The sequence below is a fragment of the Castor canadensis genome, chromosome X, assembly GCF_047511655.1.
Source record: "Castor canadensis chromosome X, mCasCan1.hap1v2, whole genome shotgun sequence".
NCBI classification, from domain to species: Eukaryota; Metazoa; Chordata; class Mammalia; order Rodentia; family Castoridae; genus Castor; species Castor canadensis.
Window position 1 is genome coordinate 107,845,557 of NC_133405.1, and position 13,268 is coordinate 107,858,824.

The 13,268-nt window shown below is 35.9% G+C and overlaps 1 protein-coding gene across 7 annotated transcripts in view; it reads right to left on the reverse strand.

Annotated features, from left to right (window-relative positions):
* Sytl5 (synaptotagmin like 5) overlaps nucleotides 1-13,268 on the reverse strand; it is a 232,405-nt gene that overhangs the window by 31,466 nt on the left and 187,671 nt on the right. For all 7 annotated transcript variants that reach the window (XM_074062217.1, XM_074062220.1, XM_074062222.1 and 4 more), the window contains 2 exons: nucleotides 6,565-6,694; nucleotides 4,595-4,701 (listed from right to left, as the gene is read on the reverse strand). In XM_074062217.1, coding sequence (XP_073918318.1) covers nucleotides 4,595-4,701; nucleotides 6,565-6,694 — 237 coding nt within the window. The remainder of the gene's footprint in view (nucleotides 1-4,594; nucleotides 4,702-6,564; nucleotides 6,695-13,268) is intronic.

Genomic DNA, 13,268 nt, shown 5'->3' on the forward strand with positions numbered 1-13,268 from the left:
TCCAATTCTTCAAAATTTATTTGGTTATTCTGGGATCTTTGCATTTTTATATAAATTTTACAATCATCATGTTCATTTCTACAGAATATCTGCCTTAGATTTTGATTTGTATTAAATCTATAGATTGATTTGGAGAGAATTTCCATCTTAAAATCATTGAATCCTCTGAACACAGCTTAGTTTATCGCTCCACTTATTTAGGTCTTTATCTCAGCAAGATGTTTGTCAATTTCAATGTACATCTTACACTTTTTAAGGTAAATTTATTCCTCAGGGTTTGTTTTTTACTGTTTTAATGCTGTTATGAATGGAATTATATTCTTAATTTCATCTTCCAATTGTTGTTTATTAGTATACATAATACAATTGAATTTTATATATTGATTTTATGCCTTGCAGCTCTATTGAATTGATTAGTTCTAGTACAAATGTATAAATGTTAGGATTTTCTACATATAGGATCATATCATCTGTAAATAAGGAAGATAATACTTCTTTCTTTTCAATGAGCTGCCTTCTTTTCATTTTCCTTTTCCATTCCTTTCTTCCCCCCTCCTTTACTGCATTGACTATAATCTCCTGTACAATGTTGGATAGAAGTGCTGCAAGTAGAAATTCTTGCAGAAATTTGATTCCTGCACTTAGGTAGAAAGCTTTTGGTCCTTTTTTTGCCACTAAGTATGATGCTAGTGTTAGCAACTTTGTTGATGCCCTTCATTATACAGAGGCAATTCCCTCTGTTTCTAGTTTGTTGAGAATTTCATTATGATTAGATGTTAGATTTTGTCAAATAATTCTTCTGCATCTACTGAGATGATGTGGCTATTGAATTTTATTCTATTGATATACAGAATCTGATACATTTATTTTTGAATGCTAAATCAACCTTGCATTCCTGGGATAAATCCCACTTGATTATAGTGTGCAATACTGTTTTGTTACTGGATTTGGTTTACTAATTCTTTATTAAGGATTTTTGCATCTATATTCATGATGGGTATTGTTCTGTACTTTTCTTTTTTCATGATGTCTTTGTCTAGCTTTGGATCAGTGTAATATTGACCTCATAAAATGAATTGGTAAATTTTTTCTTTCTCAATGTTCTGAACATGTTTGTGAATTATTAATATTTTTTCTTCTTCAGATACTTGGTGGAATTCATGAGTGAATCCATCTGTACCTTGGCTTTTCCATGGGGAATGTTAACTTTAGCTGCCTCCATATATATTTTTTAAGTTAGGTCTAACTTACATGGGAAACTGCAACCCAACTTGACCTTGTAACAGGTTGTAACCTATCTTGCAGCAAGTAGCTGAGACTCAGCTAATTATGAGCAGCCAACTGCTCAAATGTCTTTCAAACAAAACAGATTCATGTTGTAACCAAGTAGGCTATCTTCATACCTCACTCTAATTTTCTATGTGACACTCCTTTTCTCTGCTTGCAAATATAACCCCATGTGGAGGGGTAAGGTTTTCCAAACTATTTTTGGTCCACACTGCTTGTGGATTCCAGAATCACAAGTAATGCAAACAAAGGTCTGCGAAACTAGATTTGTGGTATTTTTTTCTTTTAGCAGGGACGATTCATTTACTAATTTGATATCCTTACTTACTATTAATCTATTCAAATTTTCTATATTTTGAGTAAACTTTGGTAATTTGTATCTTTGTAGAAATTTGTCCATTTCATCTAAGTTGCCAATTGTGTTGGGCACACGGTTGTTCAAAGAATTTTCTTATAATCACTTACATTTCAGTGATTGGTAGTAGCATCTTCTTGTTTATCCCTCGTTTTGATAATTTGTGTCATCTCACATTTTTCTTGGCTAGTCTGACTTAGTGATTTTCATCTGGGGGTAAATATGTCTTCCACGGGACATTTGGTAATATTTGGAGATGTTTTTGGTGGTACAACTGGGTGAGAATTAATGAGTAAAGACCAGGGCTGCTTCCAAACGTCCTTACAGTAGTAAAGATCGCTCTCCCACCAACAAAAAATTATACAGCCCAAGTGTCTGTCCATAGTGCCAAGATTGAGAAATCTTGAATAGCTAAAGGTTTGTCAATATCGTTGATGTCAAAAAACTAATATTTGCTTTCACATATTGTAGCAACCCTGGATTCTGATTATTTGTACCCCTGAGGGTTGCTTGTTTTTGTATGCTTTGTTTTTAGCTTGTTTGTTTAGTACTGCCTGGACTAATCTATAGAGTCTGTTTCCCTCCTTGTGTGTGGCTGCTCATGTCTTTTCTTAGTTTTTATTTTTTACTTTTAGTTTTTGTTTTTAAACCAGACTTGTACAGATCACCCCTGTATGTTTAGAGTTTAGCAGTTAATGATTGTGAAGAGATTGTGCTCAAATATCTTCAGTCAGAACCTTCAATCCTGTTTCTGTGGATCTCTGTGTTGTTTTTAGAGTGCATAGAAATCAGGCAATTTTCAAATCATCCCAGCTGTTACTTCCCACCTGGCCTTCTCCTGCTCATTTGTGCATGTAGTCACGCTTCTGGCCAGCTTGGGTCCACGAACCCCAATCTAGGAGAAGCGATCTGGCCTTATATGACTATCTCATTGATTGGATTTCCTGTTAAATTCAGAGGTCTATTGCATACCCCAAGCAAGACTATTTGCTGAGCTGCTGGTCTTTCCCAAATTCTCTTGCTAATTCTAGTAGCTTTTAGTGCTAAATCACTTAGGATGTTCAAAGTATACAAGCATATTGTTAGTAAAACTGTATAATTTTATGTCTTATTTAATATTTATACAGATAATTTTATTTTCTTATTACATTTTCCAGTACAGAACCTCCAGAACAATGTTAACTAAAAATACCAACAGTTGGAATCCCTGTTTTCTTCATTTTAATGAAAACAGCGTCAATAAATCAACATTTTAAATGGGATATGCTCTGGCTTTTTTGATATTTAGTATTTTTAAAATCATATTTAAATGCTTTTTATTAGGTTTAAAGTAAGTATTTTTTTTTGGGTGGTACTAGGGTTTGAATGCAGGGCCTTGCACTTGTGAGGCAGGTACTTTACAGCTTGACCCACACCTCGAGACCTAAAGTAGTTAGTGTTTTATTAGGTATGGCTGTAAAATTTTGTCAAAAGATTTCAGCAGTTTTTGCTAGTTTTATGTTCTTTGTTAATACATTGATGCCTATATTATGTTACTAGGTTTCTTATATACATTTATCTTCCATATATCTTTCATATCTAAAATAAATTTTTCTTATTCTTATTATAATGTTTTAATTCATTATATAATGACATAATATTATATGATATAATGTCATATATCAATATTGATTCATTATATAATGATATAATATATGATATAGTATCATATAACTGATATTATATTTCAAGTTATATGTACTTATATTCACAAACTGATTTGACTTGTGTTATTTTTAAACAATTTTTAAAATCAAATTTGAATATTGAGGTTATACTGGCTTCACACTAGGAACGTGAAGATTTTCATAGTTTCATAATATCAGGAATAGTTTAATAACTTTGGCAGCTGGTCTTTAAATGTAAGCAAAAGTAAGCTTTGAACATTTGACCCCCTTGCCAATCTATTTTTTCCTGATAGTCATTTAAGTATCTTCCAAGCTTTTTATACTGTAGTAAATATAGCTAGTTCCAGAACTCTAAGTTCCCTGGCTTGTGTTGGAAAAACTCTTAATGTCAATTAACATTTGTGCTATATCTTTCCTCAAAGGAGTTCAAATTTTATTATGGCAATTATAGGAATTAGAATATCAGAATATTAGCATGGGAAGGAACCTTAAAAATTATCAAATTTAACCTCCTCATTTTATAAATGAGTACACTGAAACATTAATTTTCACATAATTTATTCTCAAGAAGGCAGCTTATTAGGGATAACTTGAGATGTAAAAATGTTTATGCAAAATATATAATCAGGCAAGTCTAGTAACCTTTGGTTTAGAAAATTCTGAGATCTCTATTTTCTCAAGTTCAGAGTTGATTGATGTGCCTTTAGCCAAGATTTAAAATACATGGCAGATTTCTCTCTCTCTCTCTCTCTCTCTCTCTCTCTCTCTCTCTCTCTCTCTCAGTCTTGCCATGTAGCCCATGCTTGGATTACAGGCCTGAACCACCATTCTTGACTTTTTTTTTTTTTTTTGAGACACGGCCTGGCTATTTTGTCTTGAATTCATGAGTTCAAGTGTTCCTCCTGCCTCAGCCTCCTGAGTAACTGGAACTATAGATGCACACCACTGCGTCTGTTTCTGACAGGTATTTTCTTAGAAATGATCTTCTCTCTTTAACCTGTTAACCTGTTACTTTTTCTAAGTAATTCTTTTATTTGCTTTTTGTTTTCTTTGGCAGTGCTAACGTTTATACTCAGGGCCTCATGCTTGCTAGGCAGGTGCTCTACCACTTGAGCCACTCTACCAGCGCTTTTATTTGCTTTTTTGTATGTTGATTGTGAAAACCACCAGCAAGAAATAGTGACTATCCTTATGTTCCTCTCAACTCATCATCACCCAAAAGTGGAACTGCTTGGAGCAAGGTCATGTCCTTCTTTCCTCATGATCTCTTCCATATCCAACTTACCAAGTCTGTGTCTAAAGCTCCAGGGACAGACCTGCTTCTTATGCTTGTGGTATCATCCAAGTCTTCTGTAAATGACTCACTCAAATCTAAGTCAGATCGGCTCCGGTCTCAAGGGAGAAAAAGAAAAACAAAGATGTCAATTAGCTTATTAAATATTTCATCTTTATTGCAATTTCTTTTAAGCATAGAGTATAGAAAATGTCATGGAAGCAACAGCCAGAGTCAGTAACTTCATGCTACTTATGGTAACATGCTTCCATTTTTATAGCATTTTGGAAACTGCCTTGGACTGCACCATAAAATGCTGAGCTTTAAGCTTTAGGCTTCTGCTTTACTTAAGCTTGGAAAAAGCAAAACTTACCATTTTCAACTTGAACATTCAGAGAATTCACAGCACTGTCATATTTGATATAAAATGCAAGTCAACTATTCCTAAACTTCCACTTTTAAATGATACACAGCAAGTTCATTTCACACAAAAGAGAGTGACTATAGGTAAGTTGTGAGGAAGTTCTATTTCTTTAGTCACCAGAACATTCTTTCACAAATAGAACATTGTGCTTTCAGTTTAAAAAATGCCAGTTAAAGAATAATGTACTTCTCACTGATTCTGTAGACAGCTTACCAAGTCAGGGGAGTTTATTTCCACAGAATAGTTATATACTAAAACCCTGTTGAGACAGATATAGTTGTTTATAGATGAGAAACACTGGAGAGAGCTAGCAAATACTTAACTTGGAAATGGTAAATGAAATAATGCAGAAAGTGCTTAGCATAGTGTCTGACAGAGTATATGCTCAATAAATCAGAGCTGTTGAGAAGTACTGGAAGTAGATTTTATGGCGGTGGCTTCTAGGCCAGTTTGGAATTTTTGATCTAACAGGTGAACCACTTTATTATTTGTGAGCAAACTGACCACAGACATTTAGAAAACTCACACCCAGCACCTCACATGTGCACACATGCATGTGCATGCACACACACAGTACACACACACACACACACACACACACACACCCCACATTTTGGAACTGGCTGACTAGAAGAGACTTCCTAACTTTTTAAACTTACAGCCCAGAAGCTAACCTTAAGCTTGACGCAGATATCATCATTAGGTAACAGGCAGGTATCATCATTAAATTGTTTTTGGAAGGTCTGGGGTTTGAATTCAGGGCTTCACGCTTGCAAAGCTAGTACTCTACCACTTGAGCCACACCTCCAGTCCATTTTGCTCTGGTTATTTTTTTGGAGATGGGGTCTCATGAACTATTTTCCTGGGCTGGCCTTGAACCATGATCCTCCTGATCTCAGCCTTCCAAGTAGCTAGGATTACAGACGTGAGCCACTGGCACCCAGCTAATAGGTAAAACTTTAATGCTGAGGATTTCATCATGAATTTAGTTCTACATATGGGATATATTTCTCTAAAGACTTTTCTTTTTCATAGCTAATAAAATTGCAACATAAATAATATTATTTATGATTCACAGGACTGCTGTGATAACAAAATAAAATGATATATGTGTATGTGCCATACAAATGGAACAGGTTACCTTAAAGTTAGTTGTAAATAACTCCTCATTTAAACCATGGAATGATGTATTCGTCTGCATATAGGGAACTTGTGGTCATGATATCAATTGTACTACCATTTCCTTGAATTCTGAGCAGGCATCTGTCATATCAAATCTATCCTGGAACTTCTGGTATTTCTATATTAATATTCTGATAGTGCTCTGAAACTTGCTGATGATCCCTGGTAAGGGTATACACTCAATAAATGGATTTAAAATGAATGCAAGAGGTCCCAGGCATCATTTGGGATCACCTGAATTTCTTATGAAGTAGGCCTACTCATTAGATGATTATTTTTTTAGGCATAAAACCTCCACTTACTATCACACAGAACAGTCAACTCCTCCTGATTACAGCATTGTCTACAACTCAGTAGTCATGTTGTAAATACCCACCTGAGGAGAGGGAGGCCCCAGACACTGCTATGGAAGGCGTGCCTGAAGTATTTCTGCGGTGACTCCTTGTGAGCTCCTCAGATGTGCTTTCAAGGACAGCCAAACCCATGGAACTTTCAAAACCATGTTCCTTCACACAGAGTAAAAATGAGGAAATGAAAATTGTACTAATTAACTTTAAAATCCTTCCATATAAATATACTTCAGTACAAACACATTTATGTGTATTACATTTTAGGAGAAATAAATTGCCATTTGAAGAACCCTCATCAAAAGCTCATATAACTCCAGAACTTACTATCAATAATTGCTATCTAAAATTTTATTCCAAGAAGTTTGCTATTTAGCAAAAAGGTATTTGAATAAATTTTCATTTGAAAGTAGTACTCTAATACATGGTTACTAAGAAAGATGGTAACGGTATTCCTAACCTTATATGAATATGTTCAAGACTCTGGCAAGTTTCACACCCTTAGAGTAGCACTTGACTTTAGAATTGTACTTGATCTTATGTTTGCTCCCAATCTCAGCATCCACTCTCCTCAACCACCCAGCTATGGTTTGGATCTGCAATGTCCATCAATGGCCCATATGTTGGAGAGTTGGTCCTCAACTTGGTGCCATTGGAAGATGGTGGAAATCTTTTTGGAGGTGCAGCCTCCAAAGTGGAAAGTTTTCAGTCATTGAAGGGCATGCCCTTAAAGGAGATTGTGGGACGCCAATAGATCTCTTTCTCTCACCTTTTGTTCCCAGCTAATGAGGTAAGCAGCTTGCTCCACCATGCACTCCATACCATGATATGCTGCCTCACCATAGGCCAAAAAGGAATGGCCCACTCAACCATACGCCAAAATAACCTTTGATCTTTTTAAGTTGATTTATCTCATTCATTTGGTATGGTAATGGAAAACTGATGAAACCACACCCTATACTGCCTCTACCTCCATTTAACAGAAGACCCTGCTACCTTTTCCATCTAGAAGGTTGGGTGATCATAATATGGTTGGTTACTTCTATGATAGAACAAAACTTTTATGCTTGATGCTTATCAATGTTCATAAGAGTAGGGACTTCCCAGTTTACAGGAAAAGGTGATTTGGGTGCATGTCTGCTTACAGATAAATGCCTATCATTATATCACATGACTAAGGAAAACTGTCCTAACTTTGCCCATGCCCATAGGTGTTGGACTACTGCATCACCCAAGCTTGCTTTAACATTAAAAAGTAACTGTTTTTGAGAACGAGGCTGAGGTTAAATGTCCAAGCAGATTGCATCATGGTGTGACAATCATCAAACATGAAAGACTTCATAAACAGTCAAAAAATGTTTTTCAGGTCATTCTTGACCTCTCTTTCTCAGATGATCCACGTTCACCTCTGAAAAGTGTCTATACTATAATATTGTCATTTCCCCCTGCAAGACAACCTGCTTTCTATTCAAAGTATACTCCTTTCCTAATAAACTTTGCTGTCACTTTCACTTAAAAAGTGTTTTTGAATGTCCTACAGGATACAATTCCCTCCTTTTGCCCATGCCTTAGACATTCAGGGATACTTTAATAAACTCACTCCAGAAAGATGTTGCTCTTACTTGCTTAGGATTAATCAATTCAGCTTCAGTAGAATGTTTTTAGTCTTTCATTATTTCTCAACACATAAGACCTGAAGCAGAAGGTATATAACATCTAAGTCCACTAATTGCCATAGACTAGCAAGTTTTATCAAAAGAGCACGACAAAGATCAAATGAATAAATTAGTTTAGGTCAGTTTTCAATAACTCTTCAAAAGTTCTTCACAAATAGAGTCCTCTAATGAAGCAAGACCAAGTTCCTTGCTGGCAATTGCAAATTTTCTCAAAGGTGATCTAGGGTATCATTAATATTGAGCATTAATTAGACCAATTAATATTATACAGTCATTAGCATGCGATACATGTCCTAGAACTTTAGGATGTGAAACCTGAAATTAACAAGCTACATCACAGCAGAGGACAGGTTAGAGATATTCATGTCCAAAACTTTTCCATTTCAAAAACTTACTTCTTACATGCTGAAGCAGAAAAGAACATTGAAACAAAGAGATGCTAAGAAATAGGAGAAATTGAGAAGCTGTGGCCTCAATCATTATCTAACTCTATATCCCACTTCCCTTCAGAAGCAAGTGTGCTTCACAAACAGTTGTGCTGTCTTATTTTTATTCAACAGAAAATGTTCCTCTGTCTCACTTTTCCTCTTTAAAAACACCAGCTTAGTGCAATTAGAATGCAAGAGTCAGATCAACATAGGTATTGTTTGTGTACAGTAAACACGCTCAACTGCATTGCAGGGAATTTCTGTTGACAAAGGTGATTTGACCACCTAACCATCTCAAATGGCACTTGGGGAGATAATCCTTGTTTTGAGAACAAACTTGATTAATTTGGCCACTGGACTGATAGTCAGCTGCTACCCACTAGCATCATATTTTAATTAATTAGTTGGTGGCACTGGTGTTTGAACTCAGAGCCTCACGCTTGCTAGACAGGTGCTCTACCACTTGAATCACTCCGCCAGGCACAGTATTTTTTAAATACTTTTTTATCAGTTGAGAAACATCACTACTCTCAGCCTACCCCTCGCTCCTCGTGCTCTTCCACGGGTCTCCCCACAATCCAGGTTAATGAATAGCATGGAAGGGCTCCAGGATACTGCCCCAGCCTTTAGTCAGCAGCACCTGTTCTGATTGCTCAGTGCGCTGCCTTAGTAGTTGGTAAATATTTTTAATGTCATTCCTTGTTAGATTGCCAGAGATGTGAACATAACCATCAACTGTCTTTGTGTTTTTCTGACTACTGAGCCGAACCTGTTTGCTAAGCTTAGCATAAATATTTATGAAATTTAACATATGACTTTTATCTTAACAAGTACAATCTAAACTAAGTATTTAAATGAATCTATTATTAATATTTGATGTAAGCACTTATGCAAATGTCACAATGCACCCCTCCAGTACAACTACAATATGCTAATAAAATATTTTAGAGAAGCATCCACTTAGTTTCTACAAACAGTGCCACTGGTGTTTCATCTTGGTCTATTCTGATGAGAATGTTACCTTTTGTGTCCAGCTAATTCGTCAACTTCTTAAAGTACATAGAAAGATATCCTAAGTCATCTCTTCACATGCATATACTTTAAAATTTATTTTTATTCTCTCACTAAAGTTTTAACCATGACAGGAATTTCCCACCCCTCACATATTTCTCTTCTTAGCACATTTCTATCAGCTTTTGAACATGGGAATTTGCCAAGACCATTTCTCCCTCATGACATGTTCTTGACCTACATTAGGAAAATGAAGCCAGGTGCTGATGGCTCATGTCTATAATCCTAGGTGGGTCAGGCTGAGATGGGAGGATCATGATTTGAGGCCAGCCTGGGCAAATAGTTCATAAGACCCCACCTCAACCAAGAACTAGGTATGGTGGTGCATGCCTGTCATCCTAGCTATGCAGGAGGCTGAGATAAGGAGTAACGCAGTTCCAGTCTGGGCAAAAGTTCCCGAGACTCCATCTCAACAGAAAAAGCTGGGCGTGGTGGTGTGCCTATCATTGAAGCTATGGCAGAAAGCTTAAAATAGGATGATTGCAGTCCTGGCTAACTTGAGCCAAAAGCAAGACCCCATCTCCAAAATAACCAGAGCAAAAAGGGCTAGAGGCTTAGCTCAAGCAGAACACTTGCTTAGCAAGCATGAAGCCCTGAGTTCAAAACCCAGTACTGCCAAATCAATACAAAAATAAAAACCAGTGCTATCAGTGTATGGCAAAACCCATGCCTTGGCTCCACATTAAATCTCTAAAAATATTGTTCTGGAACATGTAGGCATTTGTATAAAAAGCCTGTCAGCAGTTTTGTTTTTACTATCAAAATCATATAAAACAGGCCTTGTCATGCCATTTGCTTCTCCTCTAAATGGAAATCGAGTGCTCACTCCCTCACATGGGAGAATCACAATAGGAACAGTAACGTTCATGTCCCTTAACAAGGGATTGCATTTATTCAGAGGTGGTGCGTCCATACTTGACACTTTAAAACAGTCTTTTATTCAGAAGAGATTTGTGAAAGGAACAGGTTTTTCTTCTTAGTTCAAAGTTGAGGGGAGAATTAAATTAACATGTTCCTCTAAAAAATGTCAATGCTCATTCTGCAGTTTTGCCTTTACTCATGCCTTAGTTTTGTGTTTCTGTCTTTATTTAAAATCCCAAGTATGTTATTTGAGTTGATGTCACTTCTTCTGGTGATTTTTCCTTGAGGGAATATTGAGCCTTGATAAAAATGAACTTTGCCTTCTAAAATGGCTTTCACAGTTAGCACTTTGTCATATCTATCTTTAAGTGGGACACCTATAGCTTTAAAAAGAAAAAAAAAATCAGTATTAAGTACTTTAACCGTCATTGCTTCACGGTATGAAGTTAGGCAGATCACTTTCTTCCCACCTAAATTCGAGCCAGGCCCAACCCTGCTTAACTGCTAAGATCACACAAGATTGGCATGTTCAGGGTGGTGTGACTATAGACAGAGATCACTTTTCTTTTTCAACCTTTGAAGCCACTTGCTTCTCAGTGTTAGCAAGTAGCTAGAGCCTGTGATAAAAGGTATTTAAAGAACTCAACTATTGGGAGTGTTGGTTTAGCACCCTTGAGGCCCTGGGTTCAATCTCCAGATCCACAAACACACACACACACACACACACAAATAAACAACACCCCTCAAACAACTATTATTATTGGTCTTGTCTGATCTTGGAGCTTCAAAACAATAGTTGAACTGAGTGATAGTAGTAAGATGTGCTTCAGTGCTCTTTCTCATGGGCATTCATGATGGTCTGAAACACCGGCTCTAAGTAGTTTATGCCAAGAATGGACATGAATGCTATTCCTATAAGTCATACCTATGATGTGCCTAATCAGCTTCTAGATGTCCATACTTTATGCTTCTGTCACCTTTAAGAGGCAGTCCACTTCTAAAAGTAACATCTGTGGATGTTGATAAATTTGAGGCTATCAGGTTTTGGTAAAAAGCAGGTAAATTATACTTGAACCTATTTTAGCAATGCCATTTTATAAATCAAGGGTCTTTTCCAGGTATGAAAAAATACCAGAAGTCAAAGATATACAACTGTTGGTCATTTTGATTGGAAAGTTCCAGGTATTAGATTAATTTCACCTTCATAAAATCATAAAATCTCTCAGTTTTTCCACCTCAAAATAATAAACACCCAATACCAATACAGTGCAGTTTGGAAATAAAAATTCAACTCACCTATATATCATAAATCTGTTAATTATTCATGGACACCATCAAATGTTACAATCATTAGATTGAATGGCAGTCTTATTAATCTTTCTAGCCATATATCATGGAGATTTATTTATTTATTTATTTAAATTTTTTATTGATAATTGCCTTTTTTATTTTTTATTTTTTTTTTCATTTTTCTTTTATTATTCATATGTGCATACAAGGCTTGGTTCATTTCTCCCCCCTGCCCCCACCCCCTCCCTTACCACCCACTCCGCCCCCTCCCTATCATGGAGATTTAAAGAGCTGTATTTGCTCTTGTTCCTAGTGCAGTTTTGTTGTTTTTGCTTATAAAGATCAAGCGGCTTTTGGTTCATGTACATTTCATGTTTAAAAAGCAATCCACAGTATTCTAAATTTCAGGAGCCCAAATAAGAGAAAGTTCTACTCCAGTGCAAAATTTCTATAGAGATTTAAAAAAAGAAAGAGTTCTGCCTTTCAAGGTTGGCTTGTGGAACCAGGAAAAGACAATTGGCCATAGGCTTCCAAAACTGAAAAAAATCTTTTAATTGTTCTCCTAATTATTTTTCCTTTGGTAAATTTCTTACAGAAATCTCTACCCCTGGCACTAAGTGTTGTGATATGATTAGCATATTAATACTGAAAAACTTAGCTAGGACTTCCACCTTTTTAAAGATAATTTGAATGCAAAATTCAACTGTGAACCAGCAATCCAATGTCATTCAGTGTTCAGTTTGACTATTACACAAACAGCTAAGGAATCTGTTTTAGTGTCAAAGATTATTTGTTGCTGATTTTCTTTTGTGCCGTTTAGGTAAAACTTCCACAGTGAGGACAAACTCTGTGTCCAGGGCCTTGTCTCTGGGAAGATTTTGTCAGTTTTAATTACACAGTTCAGAAGATTCAAAAAATATTTTAAAAACTGGTTGAGCAAGGGCACTGACCATTCAAGGTAGAGGCCAGCCAAAAGCAAGTGGAGCAGGCTTCCTAAGTGTACCTGAAGAATGTCACTGCTAACTGGAGGATACCTTGCCCCAGATACCTGCATGGCTAATTCTTTCACTTCCTTTAAGTCTTTGCTCGATCATGGCCTGTCATATAGTAGGATATCAAAACAATTCTGTGAATCGAAGAATTGTGGTTCATATATAAAGATTTATTAAATATAGATACTAGCAAAATGTATTGAGTTTTAATAAAAAATGTATCGACTATTTATAAAAAGGATTAGTAGTTGCTAATTCATTCCAAGAACAAATTCCAACAGAATATTTAATAAAAGAAAATATTTCCTCCAAATGCTTTTTTCATCTTCTCCCTTAAAAATGAAAAGCAATATTAAATATAATTTCTCATGTAATATGCAATTTAAGCTTTCATTATTTGTTGACTATTTTAATG